The 20,050-nt window shown below is 38.1% G+C and overlaps 1 protein-coding gene and 1 pseudogene across 5 annotated transcripts in view; both read left to right on the top strand.

Annotated features, from left to right (window-relative positions):
• Nucleotides 1-20,050, top strand: part of OPHN1 (oligophrenin 1) — a 391,952-nt gene that overhangs the window by 323,230 nt on the left and 48,672 nt on the right. For all 5 annotated transcript variants that reach the window (XM_017518540.2, XM_037734916.1, XM_037734918.1 and 2 more), the window contains one exon: nt 11,292-11,451. In XM_017518540.2, coding sequence (XP_017374029.1) covers nt 11,292-11,451 — 160 coding nt within the window. The remainder of the gene's footprint in view (nt 1-11,291; nt 11,452-20,050) is intronic.
• LOC119469512 lies at nt 6,529-6,593 on the top strand (annotated as a pseudogene).

The raw sequence follows: 20,050 nt of genomic DNA on the forward strand, positions 1-20,050 counted from the left end.
AGTTCTGGGATACATGTGTCTTTTTTTGTCTTTTTAACCTAGCACAGTGCCTTTTTTTTTCTTTCTTTCTTTTCTTTTTTTTAAATTATACTTTAAGTTCTGGGATACATGTGCAGAACATGCAGGTTTGTTACACAGGTATGCCTATGACATGGTGGCTTTGCTGCACCCATCAACCCATCGTCTACATTAGGTATTTCTCCTAATGCTATCACTCCCCTAGCCCCCTACCCGCCGACAGGCCCTGGTGTGTGATGTTCCCCTCCCTGTGTCCATGTGTTCTTATTGTTCAACTCCTACTTATGAGTGAGAACATGTGGTGTTTGGTTTTCTGTTCCTGTGTCAGTTTGCTGAGAATATGGTTTCCATTTTCATCCATGTCCCTATAAAAGACATGAACTCATCTTTTTATATAGCTGCATAGTATTCAGTGGTGTATATGTGCTACATTTTCTTTATCCAGTCTACCATTGATGGGCATTTGGGTTGGCTCCAAGTCTTTGCTATTGTGAAAAGTGCAGCGATAAACATACATGTACATGTGTCTTTATAGTAGAATGATTTATAATCCTCTGGGTATATACCCAGTAATGGGATTGCTGGGTCAAATGGTATTTCTGGTTCTAGATCCTTGAGGACTGGCCATACTGTCTTCCACAATGGTTGAACTAATTTACACGCCCACCAACAGTGTAAAAGCATTCCTATTTCTCCACATCTTCTCCAGCATCTGTTGTTTCCTGACTTTTTAATGATCACCATTATAACTGGCATGAGATGGTATCTCAGTGTAGTTTTGATTTGCATTTCTCTAATGACCAGTGATGATGAGCATTTTTTCAATATGTTTGTTGGCTGCATAAATGTCTTCTTTTGAAAAGTGTCTGTTTATATCCTTTGCCCACTTTTCGATGGGGTTGTTTTTTTCTTGTACATTTGTTTAAGTTCCTTGTAGATTCTGTGTATTAGGCCTTTGTGAGATGGATAGACTGCACACATTTTCTCCCATTCTGTAGGTTCCCTGTACATTCTGATGATAGTTTCTTTTACTATGCAGAAGCTCTTCAGTTTAATTAGATCCCATTTGTCATTTTTGGCTTTTGTGGCCATTGCTTTTGGTGTTTTAGTGATGAAGTTTTTGCCCATGCTTATGTCCTGAATGGTATTGCCTAGGTTACTTCTATGGGTTTTATGGTTTTAGGTCTTATGTTTAAGTCTTTTTTTTTTTTTTTGAGATGAAGTCTCACTCTTTTGCCCAGGCTGGAGTGCAGTGGCACAATCTTGGCTCACTGCCACCTCCACCTTTTGGGTTCAAGCAATTCTCCTGCCTCAGTCTCCCAAGTAGCTGGACTATAGGCACATGCCACCACACCTAGCTAATTTTTTATATTTTTAGTAAAGATGGGGTTTCACCATATTGGCCAGGCTGCTCTCAAACTCCTGACCACGTGATCCACCCAACTCGGCCTCCCGAAGTGCTGGGATTATAGTGTCTGACACATTTAAGTCTTTAATCCATTTGGAGTTCATTTTTGTATAAGGTGTAAGGAAGGGAGTCTCGTTTCTGTTTTCTGCATATGGCTAGCCAGTATTCTCAATAGCATTTATTAAGTAGGGAATCCTTGGAGAGATCCAAGATGGCCAACTAGCAGCAGCTCAAGATTGCAGCTCCCAGTGAAGGTGCAGGGAGTGAGTGGATGCCAGACTTCCAGACGAATTTTTGTTGCCTATGGACCAGGAGATTCCCAGTGGAGGAGGCCCATGGGTCGCCAGGGTGACTCTTTTGGCTGGCACAGCTGTTTTGCCGGTGTCTCGGTGTGGCGATTCTCAGTGCAGAGTGTGCAGGACTAGGTGCCCTTTTGGTTGGCGTTTGGAGCTCTGGGAAGGCAGAGTCGCCCATTCAGCTGATTGAAAGGGGGACTGAAGCCAGGAGCCAGACCAGGAGATTCCTGGGTAGAAAAGCGCCACGAGAGCGCCGCTGTTTCAGCCCATGCGGTCACCGCACGGGAAATTGCATAGATCCTGGCGCCTTTTCGGTGGGCGACTGGGGCACGTGGGGGAGAATCAATTGTTCAATTAGGAGAAGAGAAGGGGGGGGCTCCGAGGCGGGGAGCCAGTTGATTGGGCTCGGCTGGTCCCACCCCCACAGAAAAACAGAAGTTGGAAACGCTGACAGTTGAGAGTTTCACAGCAAACACAGCTGAACCCGGGAAGGTCCAGCTCTGTGGGGGAGGGGTGTCTGCCAAAGGAAAATAAGGAAACAGAAATAGCATCACCATCAGCGGGCTGGACGTCCACTCAGAGACCTAATCTGAAAGTCAGCAATTACAAAGACGACAGGTGGATAAATCCACAAAGATGGGAAGAGACCAGCACAAAAAGGCTGAAAACATCGAAAACCAGAATGCCTCTCCTCCTTCAGGGGATCATAGCTCCTCATCAGCAAGGGAACAAGGCCTGATGGAGAATGAGTGTGATGAATTGTCAGAATCAGGCTTCAGAAGGTGGCTAATAAGAAACTTCTGTGAGCTAAAACAACATGTTCTAACCCAGTGCAAAGAAACTAAGAACACTGAAAAAAGGTTTGATGAAATGCTAACGAGAATAGACAATTTACAGAGGAATATAAGTGAATTAATGGAGCTGAAAAACACAATATGAGAACTTGGCGAAGTATGCACAAGTTTTAACAGTCGAATTGATCAAGCAGAAGAAAGGATATCAGAGGCCGAAGACCAACTCAATGAAATAAAACGAAAAGACAAGATTAGAGAAAAAAGGGTAAAAAGGATTGAGCGAAGTCTCCAAGAAATATGGGACTATGTGAAAAGATCTAATCTACGTTTGATAGGTGTACCGGAATGTGACGAAGAGAATGAATCCAAGCTGGAAAATATTCTTCAGGATATTATTCAGGAAAACTTTCCAAACCTAACAAGGCAGGACAACATTCAACTCCAGGTAATACAGAGAACACCACAAAGATATTCCTCAAGAAGAGCAACCCCAAGGCACATAATCATCAGATTCACCAGGGTTGAAATGAAGGAGAAAATTCTAAGGGCAGCCAGAGAGAAAGGTCAAGTTACCCACAAAGGGGAGCCTATCAGACTCACAGCAGATCTCTCAGCAGAAACCCTACAAGCCAGAAGAGAGTGGGGCCAATATTCAACATCCTTAAAGAAAATAACTTTCAACCAGAATTTCATATCTAGCCAAACTAAGCTTCATAAGTGAAGGAAAAATAAAATCGTTTGTCAACAAGCAAGTACTCAGAGATTTCATCACCACCAAGCCTGCTTTACAAGAGCTTCTGAAAGAAGCACTACACATAGAAAGGAACAACCAGTATCAGCCGTTCCAAAAATATACCAAAAGGTAAAGAGCATCAACATAATGAAGAATCTACATCAGCTAATGGGCAAAACAGCCAGCTAGCATCAAATGGCAGTATTAAACTCACATATGTTATTATTAATTCTAAATTTAAATTGACTAAATGCCCCAATCAAAAGACACAGACAGGCAAATTGGACAAAAAGCCAAAACCCATCGGTATGCTGCAACCAGACCCATCTCACATGCAAGGATACACAAAGACTCAAAACAAAGGGATGGAGGAAGATTTACCAACCAAATGGAGAGTAAAAAAAAAAAGCAGTAGTTGCAATCCTAGTCTCTGATAAAATAGACTGTAAAGCAACAAAGATCAAAAGAGGCAAAGAAGGTCATTACATAATGGTAAAAGGATCAGTGCAACAAGAAGAACTAACAATTCTAAATATATACGCACCCAATACAGGAGCACCCAGATACATAAGGCAAGTTCTTAATGACTTATAAAGAGACTTAGACTCCCACACAAAAATAGTGGGAGACTTTAACATCACATTGTCAATATTAGACAGATCAACGAGACAGAAAATTAACAAGGATATTCAGGACTTGAACTCAGACCTGGAACAAGTAAACTAAATAAACATTTATAGAACTCTCCACCCCAAATCCACAAAGCATACATTCTTATCAGTACCACATCACACCTACTCTAAAAGTGACTACATAATTGGAAGTAAGTCACTCCTCAGTAATTGCATAGCATTTCACAGGTTTAAATGAAATATTGGTTGGTTGCTTGTTTGTTATTTTCCTCCCTTATTTCTTCCTGTCTCCGTTGTTAAGCACAATTATTGGCATAAAAGAGGTTTTCGATACCCATTTTTAGACTACATTCTAGCCTGGGCAATAAAGTAAGACTCCTGTTCTCTCTCCCTCTTTCCCTTCCTCTTTCTTTCTCTCTTTCATTCTTTTCTTTCTTTCTCTCTTTTTCTTTCTTTTTTTCTTTCTCTTTCTTTTTTTTCTCTTCCCCCCCCACCAAAAAAAAAGTAGGGAATCCTTTCCCCATTGCTTATTTTTGTCAGGTTTGTCAAAGATCAGGTGATTGTAGATGTGTGGTGCTATTTCTGAAGCCTCTGTTCTGTTCCATTGGTCTATATATATGTTTTGGTATCAGTACCAGGTTGTTTTGGTTACTGTAGACTTTTAGTGTAGTTTGAAGCCAGGTAGTGTGATGCCTCCAGCTTTGTCCTTTTTGCTTAGGATTGTCTTGGCTATATGGGTTATTTTTTGGTTCTATATAAATTTTAAAGTAGTTTTTTTCTAATACTGTGAAGAAAGTCAATGGTAGTTTGATGGGGATAGCATTGAATCTATAAATTACTTTGGGCAGTATGGCAATTTTCACGATATTGATTCTTCCAATCCATGACCATGGAATGTTTTTTCATTTGTTTGTGTCCTGTCTTGTTTCTTTGACAGTCGTTTGTAGTTCTCCTTGAAGAGGTCCTTCACATCCCTTGGAAGTTGTATTCCTAGGTATTTAATTCTCTTTGTGGCTATTGTGAATTGGAGTTCACTCACGCTTTGGCTCTCTGTCTGTTATTGATGTATAAGAATGGTTGCGATTGTTGCACATTGATTTTGTATCCAGAGACTTTGCTGAAATTGATTATCAGCTTAAGGACATTTTGGGCTGAGATGATGGAGTTTTCTAAATATGCAATCATGTCATCTGCAAACAGAGACAATTTGACTTCCTCTTTTCCTATTTGAATACCCTTTGTTTCTTTCTCTTGCCAGATTGCCCTGGCCAGAACTTCCAATACTATGTTGAATAGGAGTGGTGAGAGAGCACATCCTTGTCTTTTGCCGGTTTTCAAAGGGAATGCTTCCTGTTTTTGCCCATTCATTATGAATATGGTTTTGTCATAAACAGTTATTATTTTGAGATATATTCCATCAATGCCTAGTTTATTGAGATTTTTTAGCATGAAGGGGTGTTGAATTTTGTCAAAGGCTTTTTCTCCATCTTTTGAGATAATCATGTGGTTTTTGTCATTGGTTCTATTTATGTGATGGATTATGTTTATTGATTTGCATATGTTGAACCAACCTTGCATCCCAGGGTTGAGACTGATTTGTTCCTGATGGATAAGCTTTTTGATGTGCTACAGGATTCAGTTTTCCAGTTTTCTGTTGATGATTTTCGTGTTGATGTTCAACAGGGATATTGGCCTGAAATTTTCTTTTTTGTGTGTGTATCTCTGCCAGGTTTTGGAATCAGGATGATGCTGGCTTCATAAAATGAGTTAGGGAGAAGTCCCTCTTTTTCTGTTGTTTGGAATAATTTCAAAAGGAATGATATCAGCTCCTCTTTTTACCTCTGGTAGAATTCGGCTGTGAATCCGTCTGGTCCTGGGCTTTTTTTTTGGTTGGTAGGCTATTACTGCCTCAATTTAAGAACTTGTTATTGGTCTATTCAGGGATTTGACTTCTTCCTGGTGTAGTCTTAGGAGGGTGTATATGTACAGAAATTTATCCATTTCTTCTAGATTTTCTAGTTTATTTGCATAGAGGTGTTTATAGTATTCTCTGATTGTAGTCTGTATATCTGTGGGATCACTGGTGATATCACCTTTATCATTTTTTATTGTGTCTATTTGACTCTTTTCTCTTCTTTGTTAGTCTGGCTAGTGGTCTATCTATTTTGTTAATCTTTAGAAAAAAAACTAGCTCCTGGATTCATTGATTTTTTTTGAAGGGTTTTTCGTGTCTCTATCTCCTTCAGTTCTGCTCTGATCTTTGTTATCTCTTGTCTTCTGCTAGCTTTTGAATTTGTTTCCTCTTGCTTCTCCAGTTATTTTAATTGTGATGTTAGGGTGTCTATTTTAGATCTTTCCTGCTTCTCCTGTGGGCATTTAGTGCTATAAACTTCCCTCTAAACACTGCTTTACCTGTATCCCAGAGATTCTGGTATGTTGTGTCTTTGTTCTCATTGGTTTCAAAGAACTTATTTTATTTCTGCCTTAATTTTGTTATTTACCCAGTAGTCATTCAGGAGCAGGTTGTTCAGTTTCCATGTAGTTGTGCAGTTTTGAGTGAGTTTCTTAATCCTGAGATCTAATTTGTTTGCACTGTGGTCTGAGAGACTTTTTGTTATGATTTCCATTCTTTTGAAGTTATTGAGGAGTGTTTTGGCAGCACCTATACTAAAATTGTAATGATACAGAGAAGATTAGCATGGTCCCTGCACAGTGCCTTTTTTTTTTTTTTATGACACTGGTTTACCAACAAGAGAAGACTAATTGTCCTATAGAATGTTACTTCCTAGTTTTGTCTACTTTCTTCTTTGTCATATATTTCAGCTAGTTCCTCTACTTCCTGTATTTTTTTGTAAAGTAGAGATTATATCTAAAGGCTAGATGGAGTCAAGTTAACTACTTGTTGGCTGGAACAAATCATAGGTGATGTTGTATACCATATGCTGCATCACATCTGAAGATGTTTAAGATTAGTTGATTCACTTTACGGATGTTAAGATTGACCATTGCTATATTTTTCTACCCTGTTAATGCACGGTTGGGAGTGTCTGTACAATATTTTCAGCCAGTCCATATGTCTTTAATACATCTAGGCAATGATAATTCATTTTTGCCTTATGTTTACTCATTAACAAAGCCTTTGGTGTTGACTGGAAATAAAGTTAGCTGAAACTTATACAAGCTCCTCTGGCTTTATCTGTGTCCTTTAAATACTCATTAGTAACCCCTAAAGTATGTATGTATTCACAAATACTATAATCATAACTAACATGTTTTAGAGTATACATGAAAACTAACAAACATATAAACCAAATTTCATCAGTTCTCATAACACTTTTTTCAAATTGTAATCTGAATTCTACACATCTGAGAATCAATGGTTTCTTAAAATTACAATTGTCAGGCAGCCATTTTGATGTAATTATCATAGCCTCCGCATGCATGAACTTGTAATAGCTGCTCATATTATGGTCACTTAAGTTAAATTATGTTCATTGTTGAGTTTATTTTCTATTTAAATGTCTTCAAAAATATATGATGATATGACAATGAAATTACTTTTCTTTCTTAGTGGTACATAAATAATGTTGGGTTCGTAACTGATGACTGATGAAATTCATGACATCATATGGACTTTGTTGAAGTATTTAAAGTAAATAACAGATAATATAATACCAGTGGAGAAAGCCAAAGATGCCAGCCCTTAAAAAAAGGCACCATCCTTGGGGAGAGGGACCTATTCACTTGTGACCCTGACTCACTGTCTCCTTCCACTGTTGTCTTTTCCTTTTGAAGAACTTTTTATTATGCAAGATTTCAAGTATATACGAGAAAAGAGGAAACAGTATAGGGAAGTCTTGTGTTTCTATCACCACTCCTTTAACTATAATCAACACATGGCCAATCTTGTTTTATCTATATCCTCCCCATTTTCCCTCTTCCCATTTAATTTGAATCAAATCCAAGACATCCTATTATTTCATTCATAAATATTTCAGTTTATGTCTTGAAAAGACGAGAACACTTTATAAATATAACATTATCATATCTAAAAAGAAATGAGTAATACTATTATCAATTACTCTGTGTTCAAATTTCTGCTTCCTTTTTTGTTTTGTGTTTTCAGGGGCTGTGTGTGTGTGTGTGTGTGTGTGTGTGTGTTGTGTATATATGTATGTATAGGGTGGGAAAGACAAACACACTAATAGATGGCTCTGTGTTCTTCTAACAGGAGACACAGAGTGTGGTTATCTTTGCCCTACATTATTTTCAAGAGTATGACTTTCTTAGATTCACTTAATTGTTAGAGCTGGAAGTTCACTTAGATCATCTAATAACTTCATTTTACAGATGAGGGAACAGATACCTTATTATGGAAAAAGATAGACCCAGAGACACCGTACTTTAGTAAAGGACCCAAAATTATTGAAGGTCGCTTTTTTGTATAGGAGTCAGAGGGCATACAGCTCTTACACTCATTGGATGCTAAAATTGGGCGAGACCTTAAAGTTCATATAGATAGCTTCTCATTCTCCCAGAGGTCTTAGTCTGGCAGTCTGTTGACAAGATCCAGACCACAAATATATTTTATTTATACTGCAGTGTTTTGGGAAAAATGTGATTTGGCTTCAACATTTTAAAAATCCAGATAGTTCATATCAAAGTATACATTTCAGGAAAAAAAGAGGATCTCAGCACACTGGACTTGCATGCCTACGTGGCAGTAATCTGTTGGAGTTGAGTAATGGTCTCTTGCTTTGGAATGGGCAGAAGCTTCTAATTTGCCATAGCCCCCACCACTCCCAAGCGTTTTAACAAATATTATATTAGAGTTACATTAGATGTGGCCTAGGAATTTCCCTTTCTTAAAACTAGAGGTAATTCTGTTGATGATGTGTCTCTGAGTGAGTGGTGGGAAAATGGTGGTCTAAAGAATGTCTGCTTGTTTAAATGTGGCAGCCACTTCTCACCAGGCCCATTTCTCTCATGTAAGCTACCTGTCTTGCCCCTCCAGACATTTAAATTTATGACCTCTAATCTAAACCATGCAATCAGAATTCTTTTATTCTCTGCTGGAGACTTCTTACAACCAACCTCAGTGGACTAGAGAGTTCAAGATTCCTTTGTTGTCAAATATCGCATACTCTTGTTTTTGGTTTCATTCATCTTGTTAACCAACAATTTGGGATGTGACTTATCCCTTTTACTGGTTTGCAAAATATATAATAAAAAGAGAGATACTAAGTACAAAGCAATCTCCCCAAAGAATAGGTGAACTTCCAAATCTCCTAAGAAGGCCAAGAAGGAAGAGTATTCTAAATGGGATGCCAAGTAATGCCCTCAGAGAAACAAAAGGTGGTTTTAGCTTAGAAGAGCTCACATATGAGTTTTAATTTCTCTAGAAAGTTAGACAAGCAGGTAGTGGGATGCAGTTGAATGACTATAATACTTGGGTAGCAACAAATATGAGTTTGAATCTCTGTCTTGCCATATGACTTTGCTAAGTGCTTCACTCTTGGTAAACCTAGGCTTCAAAGCTAAAATATTCTACTTTTTGGAGTTGTGATGATTCTGTGAACTGCTGGGACACTGAACAAAGATCAGTTCCTTTCAAAACTCACAAAAAGAGATAAGCAAGTGTCCTTGCCTTTTTACTAGTGGTTTAGCATTTTCGGGTCACTTGGTGGTAGCATAGAGATACTTTTCCATTTTAATATCTGAAAAAAAATTCTGTCACTAAAGAATAAAGGTTAATTGCAGGGGTATTGAAACTGTTAAAAGGAACATATCACTAGCCCAGCAATATCAAAAGCTATGAATGGTTGCTGTTCATTTCCACCTGAAAGGTGCTCACACTTTGTCTAGGGCTTAACAGATTTCACATTAAGATTTGTCTAAGGATTCTGTTCCTCTTAATTACCCACTCATTGTTAAGAACCTGCCGTTCTCTTCTGGGCCTTAGACTTGGTAGGTCTGGAGAAAGTGTTTTCAGTATGCAGTTGGGCTGTCCCTACAGCCAAACTGACCAAAAGGGATTATTGCCTTTTACTTGGCTGCCTCCAGCACTGTTTGAAAGAGCACCAGCGGAGCTCAATTCCTTTACAAATAATTTATTAGTACCTGCTGTGTGGCAGGCACACACACACTTGGAAGTTGTTTATCGTCTAGTAAAGGAGGCAAATAAGTAAAGAGAAAATTGCAACTTACTTTACTTGCCAGTGGTTTTAGTTAAGATGAACACAGTGGGCTCTGGTCTCCCTGAAGGAGATATAACATTATGTGCATCTCCAAGGATAGATAGACATTTTGTAGATATAGGGAAAGGGGGACATTCTTGGTAGAGAGAACTACATAAGAGAGGTATGGGGGCGGTCTGCAACAATGTGGTATAACCAGACAACCCTAATCTAAGCAATTTAGTATAACAAGAGTGTCAGAGGTCAGCAATGCCCGAAGGCTCCTGGAGAGATAATAAAAACAACAGATGCTTCCCAGGGTGCCAGGTACCATGCTAAAGTAGTTTATCTTTATTTTTTTTTAACGACTCTCTGAAGTGGGTGCTATTTTCCCAGGTGGGAAAACTTAAGTTCAGAGAGGTTAGATGAGTGAACGCTCTGTTGCGAAGCTAGTGAGTGGCCATGCTGGGATTCAAACCTAGCTTCGGAGCCTAAACTGTGAGTAGGAATTGGATATAGGGATCAAGTTACTCAAGTTATGGAGGGCCTCATTTGCCACTTTGAAGAGAATTGGTCCTGTCCCAAAGTGATAGGAAGCCACTAAAGGGAATTTAAGCAAGGCAAGTGACAGAAAATCTGGGATTACAGGTTCTACTCTATAGCTAATTGACTGTGACTTCGAGGAAATTCCTTCCCTTCTTTGGGTCTTTTTTTCAACTGTAAAATAAGGAAGATAATCAAGGGCTAATCTTAATGATCCCTTTCAGGCCTTTCAGGTTTTTGCTTCTCTAATGGTGGAAGGGAAGGGGGTTGGGAAGGGGCTGATTTAGGAGACTGGTAGGCATTCTCTCAATGTGCTTTGTGGTTCTTTGTACATGCTTTATACTTATATGGGCTGTTCCTCTTGCTTTGAATGCCCTCTTGCTTCCCTCTTGCCTCTCCAAATAATATCCAACTAACTGTAGTCCCTCCCCACATCCCCATCTGTCTCTTAACTCCTTCAATGCTGTTAGCTAGGTTAGCTGTGTCTAACCGCTTTGACTCCTAGTTTTATACTATCTTGTATTCTTTGCTGATTGTTTCCTTTGTGACCAGTTCTTCCAATACATACTTGAGGTTGCTCCTTTCCTTCTACTTTTTAGTTTCTCTTACCCTCTTTAGCACCTAACACAGTCTTGGCTGTAGAAGGGTACTGGAGCAAATTTTGTTAATCTTGCCCCTTTTCTTCTGGCAGTGTGTGTGAGCACAGCAAAGAGAATCTTATGACCCCCTCCAACATGGGGGTGATCTTTGGGCCCACCCTGATGAGAGCTCAGGAGGATACTGTAGCCGCCATGATGAACATCAAATTCCAGAACATCGTGGTGGAAATACTAATCGAGCACTTTGGCAAGGTATGCTTTTTCTATTCTCACTACCTCTCCTCCAAACATGTGACACCTTCCCCCAGCTGTCTCTAAGTGCTGTGTCTTCCTCCATGGCTCACGTTGACAATGAAAGGAAATCCCATTATGACACAACGACATTTAATGGCAACTCTGACCCTGGGTAATTCATTCATTCAGCAAATATTGCTTAAGATTATAACTATATTATTTTCAGACACCATGCTAAATACTGGGGTTACTGAAAAAGAAAAAGTCACTGTCTGTGCCTTTAAGGAGTTAACAATGTATAATATGGAGACAGATGGGTAAATAGGACAATGACAGCATAAAAATGGTTTATATACAATGAAACTGCAGGGGAGAAGATATTTATGTTCTCACCCATTGCTAGGTTCATGGCTGAGACCCCTATAACAAAAGACCAATTAACAAGAGAAAAGCATACAAATTTATTTAATAAGTTTTACGTGACACAAGAACCTTTAGAAATGAAGACCCAAAGAAACAGGTAAACTTTTGCATTTTTTATACTAAGTTTGATGAAGTGGATTGTTGTGACGATTAGTGATTAGAGGACAGAAGGGTATGATCCAATGGTAATAAACTTAGGGGTATCTTAGCAAGGCTTGTTTGTTCAGATTCTTCTTGGTTTTTCTGTGTCTTTGAGGATAGGGATATACTTTTCCTCCAGTTATAGGGAGGGTATCTCTGGAATGACCTACTTTAGAGGAAGGTCAGATAATTCTTTATGGCCTGCTCCAGGGAAGAAGGTAGAGAAACCTTGCTTCTGCTGTTTCCACAAATGCCAATCACTATATTTTGGGATAGCAGGTCCTGAACTCCAGCAAAACTATAAAGAAATCAATACTTATACTTATTTGAATCCCATCTCCTTCTAAAAGAATATATGATAGTATATTTTATATCACATATACAATATAAGGCATCATACATTATAATGAGGTCAAGTACAAAAAGTAAAACAAAGGTAGAGTCAGAAAATGATGCCCAGAGTGAGCTTAAGACAAATATTTATTGACAGTTCTTGTACACTTGCAGCAGATGGCCCTACTCTGGGGTATAAGCTTCATGGTAGCTAGTGCCATCCTAGGGCAAAGCATAATTCAATAAAGAAGGACAGGGAGGCAAAAGCAGCAAGACTTGGTGACTGGAAGTAGGGGATGTGGGAGAGGGAGATTTCTGAATCCTGATTTTCTGACTTGGTTGACTGAGTGGATGGGGCTGCCCTTCATACATATAAGAAATTCAGAATGGGAAAGTTTGAGGGAAATAGAGAAAAGTTCAATTTGGGACAGGTGGCATTTGTGATTTCTGAAAGATATCCAGAGAGCAATGCCTGGGGCGGAGCTGACTGTGAATCTCAAGGAGGGATCAGAAAGCTTTTCTTTAAAGGGCCGTATAATAAATACTTCAGCCTTTGCAGGCCATGGATCTCTGTGACGACTACTTAGCTTTGCCACTGTAGTGAAAAAACAGCCATAGACAATATGTAAACAGATGGTTGTAGATGTGTTCTAGTAAAATTCTATTTACAATATAGGAAACAGGCCTGTCGGCTGTAATTTGTTAGCCCCTGTTCTAAAGCCCAGATGTGATAAATTGATAAATCGATTGATTCATTCAACAAATATTTATCAAGTACCCACTATATACCAGGTACTGTTTTAGGAACTCTAGATATCATCTTCATAGAGTTTATATATTCAAAAGGAAGTAAACAAACAGTATTCAAAGTAAGTAAAATATATATTTTAGATTGTAACGAACGTTGAGAAAAGCCGAGAAGGGAAATAGGAAGGGTTGGAAAGTGGTTTTGCAATTTTAAATACAGAGAGGAGAGGAGAAAATAAGGAAATGAGGAGGGCCTCACAGAGAAGATGACCTTTCAGCAGAGATCAATAGGAAGTAAAGGAATGATTCATTCAGCTATCCAGGGGGAGAAAATTCTAGGCTGAGGAAATGGTAAGTGCAAAATCCCAGAGGCAGAAGTGTGCCTGTCCTATTCACAGTACAGCAAGGAGGCCAGACTAGCTAGAATAGATTAAGCAAAAGACAAAATAGAAAAAGATGGGTTCAAAGAGGTAATGGAGAGGGACAGAAGACTATATCCTGCAGTGGAGCCTTAGAATCCACTGGAAAGATTTTGGATTTACTCCGTCTGGGTAAGTAGAAGGAGGGTTTTAAGCATGGGAGTGACACAATTTGATTTAGGCTTAACAGGCCTATTCTGGCTGCAATATGGACAATAGCTGTGTTAGACAAGGGTAGAAGCAATGAGACTAATTAGGAGGCTGTTTCAATAGTACAGTCTTAAAAACTGGCTATGCCTTGGATGAGGATAGTAACAGTGAAGATGGAGCCAACAGCATTTATTGACAAATCATATGCGGAGTATGAGAGAAAAAGAGAAGTCATGGATAATGCCAAGTTTTTGTTTTTTTTTTTTAAATAAATCTCAGCAGTTGAAAGGACAAAGCTGCCGATTATTGAGGTGAGTAAAGCTAGGGGGATGAGCAGATTTGAATGAGAAGAGCAGGAGTCAGCTTGGGATATGCTAAGTTAGCTATGCCCATGAGATATCTGCAGTTAGAAGAGAACAGGATTAGAGAAACAGAGTTAGTCTTCAGTAGCATAGAGGTGGTGGTTAAATCTGTGTGAATTCTTGTCTAGGGAGTACTTGTAGCAAAAGAATATGCCTGTGGTGGACATATAGAAACTGAAATTTAAAATATAGTACCATTTGCAAAAATTTAAAACAAATGAAATTCTTAGACATAAGTCTAACAAAACATTTGTCGGTCTAATATGCTGAAAATTACAGAATGCTGATGGAGGAAATCAAAGAAAATCTAGATAAATTGAGATACATACTGTGTTCATGGAGTGGAAGACTCAACATGGTAAAGATGTCAATTCTTTAAAAATTAATCTATAAGTTTAAGGTAATCAGTATCAAAATCCCAGCAAGATTTTTTATAGATAAAGACAAGGTAATACTAATATATGTAGAAATGGAAAGGAACTGTAAAGGCTAACACAATTTTGAAAAAGAATAAACTGGAGGTATTAATAATATTAATGCTTACTGTATTGCTTCAGTAATCAAGACAGTGTGCAATTGGCCGAGGTAACTTGATAAGTCTTCTTGTCTACTTCTTATGTAAACAAATAGAACAGAATAGAGAATCCACAAATAGCCCTACAGAGCATGGCCTGATATGGCCTCATTATTTTCATGAAGGTACAAAGGCATTTCAAGGGAGGGAGGGTAGTCTTTTCAGCCAATTGTACTGGAGCAATTGCAGCTCTGTAGGTAATAAAAGTGAACCTCAATCTAAACCTCCCATTTTATATACAAATGAGCTCGAAATGGATCATACATTTACATATAAACCATACAACTATGAAACTTTAGGATTTATTGAGCAGACATGACACCAAAAGCATAATCCATTAAAGAAAATAGTCAACAAATTGACTTCATCAGAATTAAAAATTTTTGCTCTGTTAATAAGATGAAAAAAAAAAAGCTACCGAGTTTTGGAGAAAATATTTGCAAAACACATATCTGACAAAGGATTAGTATCTAGAATGCATAAAGAACTCTCAAGACTCAATATCACAAAAATGTATTCTAATTAGAAAATAGGCAAAAGACGTGAACATGATGTATGTATAGCAATTAATATGAAAAGATGTTCAAGATCGCTAGCCATTAGGGAAATACAAATTAAGACTAGGATGAGAGATATGCTGCACACCTATTAGAATAGCTAACATTAAAAAAATATAGTGACAATACCAACTGCTCACAAGGGTACACAAAAACTGGATCTCTCATACAATTCTGGTAGGAATATAAAAATGGGGCAGCTGCTCTGGAAAACAGTTTCAGTGTTTCTTAAAAACTAAACATGCACTTCTGTAGAATCCATCATTTACACTCCTAAGCATTTATCCCAAAGAAATGAAAACATGTCCACATAAAACCTTTATAGGGATGTTAATTAATATTTGAAAAAAAAAATTATTTGAAGCATTTTGCACATTACCGCATTTACACCTCGTTTCACATAAGAAGAAACCAAGGCACAGAGAAGTTCAGTGACTTGTCCAGGGGCATGGGATGAGTAAATACTGGAGCTCAAATTGGAAATCAGGCAGTTCAGGTGTATACATTACCACCTCTAGATCTTGGTTATGTGTCTTGCAAATGGATACCTGAAGTAAGTAAAGGTGAAGATCATTAAAGATGAGAGGGCTAAGGAATTTTGAGGCAAGAGTTGCTAAAGGGTCATCCACATAGTGAAGATTTTTGATAGAAAATAATTTTCTATTCCTAGCATTTGGTGGTCAGATCATGGTTCTTATATGCTTGGCTAAGGAGTTTGGTCCTTATCCTGAAGGCAGTAGGGAGCCTTGGAAGCATATTCTGAACATTCATTATATCATGATTTGCATTTTAAATGTCCTAATTCATTTATGAGTATATAAAAGAGTGACACAGCATTTGATCATTAACCTAGCAAAATAATTTTTCTTTTGTGTTTATTCTATACATTTTTTAGGCGCAAATGCCAACTTAAATTTTATTAGAAAATGTGTTGGTTGGCAAATGACCTCAATCCCAATTTAGCTCATAAAAGTATGATTTTGCTATGTCCAAGGAATATTCTGTAGCATGATTTGAAAAGCAGTTAAATGCTAGTTACCTCTTATTCCCAGGATATAATAGGACGCCATTTCTATTAACTAATGGTCAGCTGTTAAGTGAGGTTTTCATACCCTTGAAACCTGTTAATATGTGTTAAGTATTTGAAGTTCTGACCTTTGTGTGATAGCAGAGATGTACGCTGACCATGTTTTCCAAACAAAGGCATAGTAACCAAGGATCTTTTCTGATTTGTGAATTTATTTCAAATGAAACATCTTACATGGAGATATGAAACGAAGCCCCAGTTTATTAAATACTTATCAAGTTACCTTTTTTGATAAATAACAGAATGATAGCTGGGTGAGAATGTTCCAGAAATTCTAGACCTTGTGTAGGTGTAACCTCGCAGGTGGCTGAGGGGATTAAAAGAGATAACGTGTGAGAGCTGATGCCACTTCACACATATTGGGGATTATATGTTCCTGCTAAGTTGTTCAGTTAATGGGGTATAATTTTTCAGTTGAAATATATTATAATTTCAGTAATGTGTTTTTTCCATTTACCCTTGCTCTTTAATAGAAAAGGGCTTAAACACATTGGTTTTAAGTTTCTCTGTTATTCCCTCTTTCAGTCTGTCTTTTAAGAGCATCCAAGGTCGGTAAATACAATGTAAGTGCATCAGAAGAATTGCTGCTTAAAGGAGTCTATTCCTTTAGTCTTTCTTAACATATTTTTTAACAATTTGAATTATCCTTTCTAAATTTTTTCTAAGTGGGAAAGTGGGTAAATGATGGGGAAAGATCTACCTCTACACTGATTCCCTAGAACAACGTTGCCAATTATCCTGAAGTTCTCTCCCTTCCCATCTCATTTAGCGGTATGTATCAGGGTGCCTGAACCTGATGTTGCTAGCTTGAGGCACAGAGGTAATTTGTACTGACAGAGGAATGTTGACTTCTGTTTTCTTAACATTTTGTTTTGGGGAGCTGCTGGGAATTAGTGGGGAAGAGAGAGGTCGTCTCTGAAGGCAGTTCTTAGCAATTTAGTTTTGAGGACAGAGCTATTTCACCTAAGGGAACAAAATATAGTGTAGATCCATTTGAATTTTAGAACTGGAACAGGACCCTAAAGGCCTTTAGGTCCAAGCTTTTCATTTTATATGAAGCCTCTTTTCTGATGACATAGTAGTAGTAACAGGTTTGCATTTCTGCAGCTTCATTCCTGCTTGTCTACTCTTTGGAACATCAGCTGTCCTGCACAGTTCTTCCCAACTAGTTTATAAAAGAAGACACCAGCCATAAGCTTTTACCAGTTGTCTCATTTGTGCTTCGCAAACCCATTTTCTCACCTGCACAACCTGGCATCAGCTGTTTTCCTCCTTTATTGCTCCCAAGACCACTGTCAAAGAGCTAAAAAACAGTGGTTCTGCTTCTGTAGCCTTAGGTTTGTATTCAGTGAACATGGAATCAGTGTGGGACAATGTATTTTTAGCTCGTTTAATCTTTTTTCTAACTCTGTGAATGATGGATTGTATTTCCATTTCTGAGAATAGGAAATGGAGGTGTAGTAAGTGGCAAAGCTGAGACTTAAATCTAGGTCTATCAGTTTAAGGCTCCCCCTCAGGGAAAGGGGGACCTGTTTTGTGTGAGATGTGCTTTTTTTTTTTTTTTTGCATCATTGATGTTGACTTAGCTGTTCTAGCTATTCTTGAGTTCCCTCCTTATTGCCAGTCTTTCCTTTTTAGTGGGTAGGCATTTACTTTTTAATCATACAGGAAAGATCTTGCCTCACTGTGTGAAGTGTAGCTTTCTGGGAGAATAGTTGATTGTTTTTGAGATAATTAGAAAATCCATTATCAGGGTATGCCAAAATGAATTTTAGTCTAACTGTTTAAGATATATGGTTCAGGGAAATGGAAGACTGAATGGTACAGTCCTTTCTGCAGACATAGATGGTTGAGGGCAGTTCTTCCTGTAAACTGGTTGGAGAAAGCTGGGTTGTTCTCAGCGCAGAGTTTGTGGGAACTCCAGTGTTGCCTATGTTCTCAAACGGCCAAATGGGACCTCATCCAGGAAAAAGCCAATGTCTTCGCAATGTAATGGATTTGAGAAGGAAAACAAGAGATCCTTTTAAGAAATGACCCTGATTTATATACTTTTCAGACAGCCAGTCTAGCAACCTACAGGAAACAGACCCTTCCAGTCCTGGTCTGCCTCTCTTTTCTCGAAATGGTGGTGTTTGTGAATTTCAGTCTGCCACCAGAGGGTAGCAAGAGAGCAGATGAATGTGTCCCTTCTGGAATAAGATAGATAGATAGATATTTTAAAATATAAGTAAATGTAAATATGTAGTTATACTTTAGAGATTTTACTGTATAGATTTATATTTTATACATTTGCATTTTAGAATGTATCTCCACCTCTATATCTACCTACCTATACACACACACAAACGCATACACACACACACACACACACACTTGTGGGAGGGGTGTGTGTCTGTGTGTATAAAGAGAGAGAATCTAATTAAGCCAAGTCTCTACTTCTTCACATTTAATTTCTGAAATGTTAAGGTTAAGCTAAAAGTTATTGAAAATAACATTTTTATTATATGTACATGTAAGGATATTTTCATTAGTCTGTACGTGTGAATCTAATATATATTTCACTTGGAATTTGGCAAACATTCTCAATTGAATCTGGAGAAAAAATATCTTCAAGTATGAATATTAAGATCAAAATGTAGCCTGGAGAAAAAATATCTTTGAGCAGAGAATTATTAAGATTGGGAGATTTTAGATGTATTTATTAGTTATAATGAATCTTTGAAAATGTAGCTTCAAGTTTTCCACCTTGGCTAAGTGGAGACCTTCACACGTTCTTCAAATGCCCAGTTATTTATAGCTTTGAAGTGAAGTCAGACCCTGTTTGAGGTGAATAAGCATGTCCAAACCCCGTGAGATAGGGTGATAAATAGGATCATACAGTTGTGAGATGAGGTTTGCCCCAACGTTCAGAGAGTAGAAAAGATTCCCCTTTTGATTCTGGTCATCCTAAGAATTATTCCAATGATTCAGAATAAGGTGAAAATGCCCACCCCTTCCCCTTTTCTTTCTCTAGCTGGGGCTATTATCATAATTATCACAGTAAAAACAATGGCATTTTTTGACAGCTTGCTATATGTCAGTACATTTGACATATAGCATCTCCTCGATTTCTCACAACTTTATGTAGTATTTACTTATAGGTAAACTGAGGCCTCAGAGGTTAAGTTTGTTATGGACTATCAAAATCAAATATCTGTTTTTCTTTTCTTTTTGGAGGCTTCTAGTATATAGAATCAGAGATTTTTGAGAATTTGAAAAGATCTCCAAGGTCATATTGTCAATTCCCCTCAATGGCCAGCGATTTTCTTATATATTTTTTTCCTTTGCTGTTCTCCTTTGAGTGGCCTGAGGTCACAGGTTGGAACACCAGAGTCTAGACAATACAGTAAGACTGGGGTAAGTGTGCCAGAGGGCCAGATAGGTGTACTTTGGCAGCTAGACTTAAAGCAGACTGAGCTTCAGCAGTGTGGTGATAGGCCATTAGGGATTTCAGAGAACAGGAATCAGTGGAGGAGCATTGAGAGATTGGGTGGACTTTTTCTTTGCTCTGAGATTTGGAAACTGATGGCTAAATCACTGCTACTTTCTTAGATTAAAACTTCTTACAAAGAACTCTGAAAATGTCCAGGCCACCTCTGTAAGCTCCTCAGACATCCCCAGAGGTAAGAATAATGGAAAGAATGGAAAAATAACTTTGAACCAGACAGTCCAGGGATTACATCCCAACTCTATCCTTTACTAGTTGGATGGTCATCTAAACAAGCCAGTTAAGCCTCCTAAACCTTGTTTCCCTCATTAAAAAAAATGATACTAATAATTAGACC

This window comes from Cebus imitator, unplaced genomic scaffold (assembly GCF_001604975.1).
Source record: "Cebus imitator isolate Cc_AM_T3 unplaced genomic scaffold, Cebus_imitator-1.0 Scaffold685, whole genome shotgun sequence".
Classification (NCBI taxonomy): Eukaryota; Metazoa; Chordata; class Mammalia; order Primates; family Cebidae; genus Cebus; species Cebus imitator.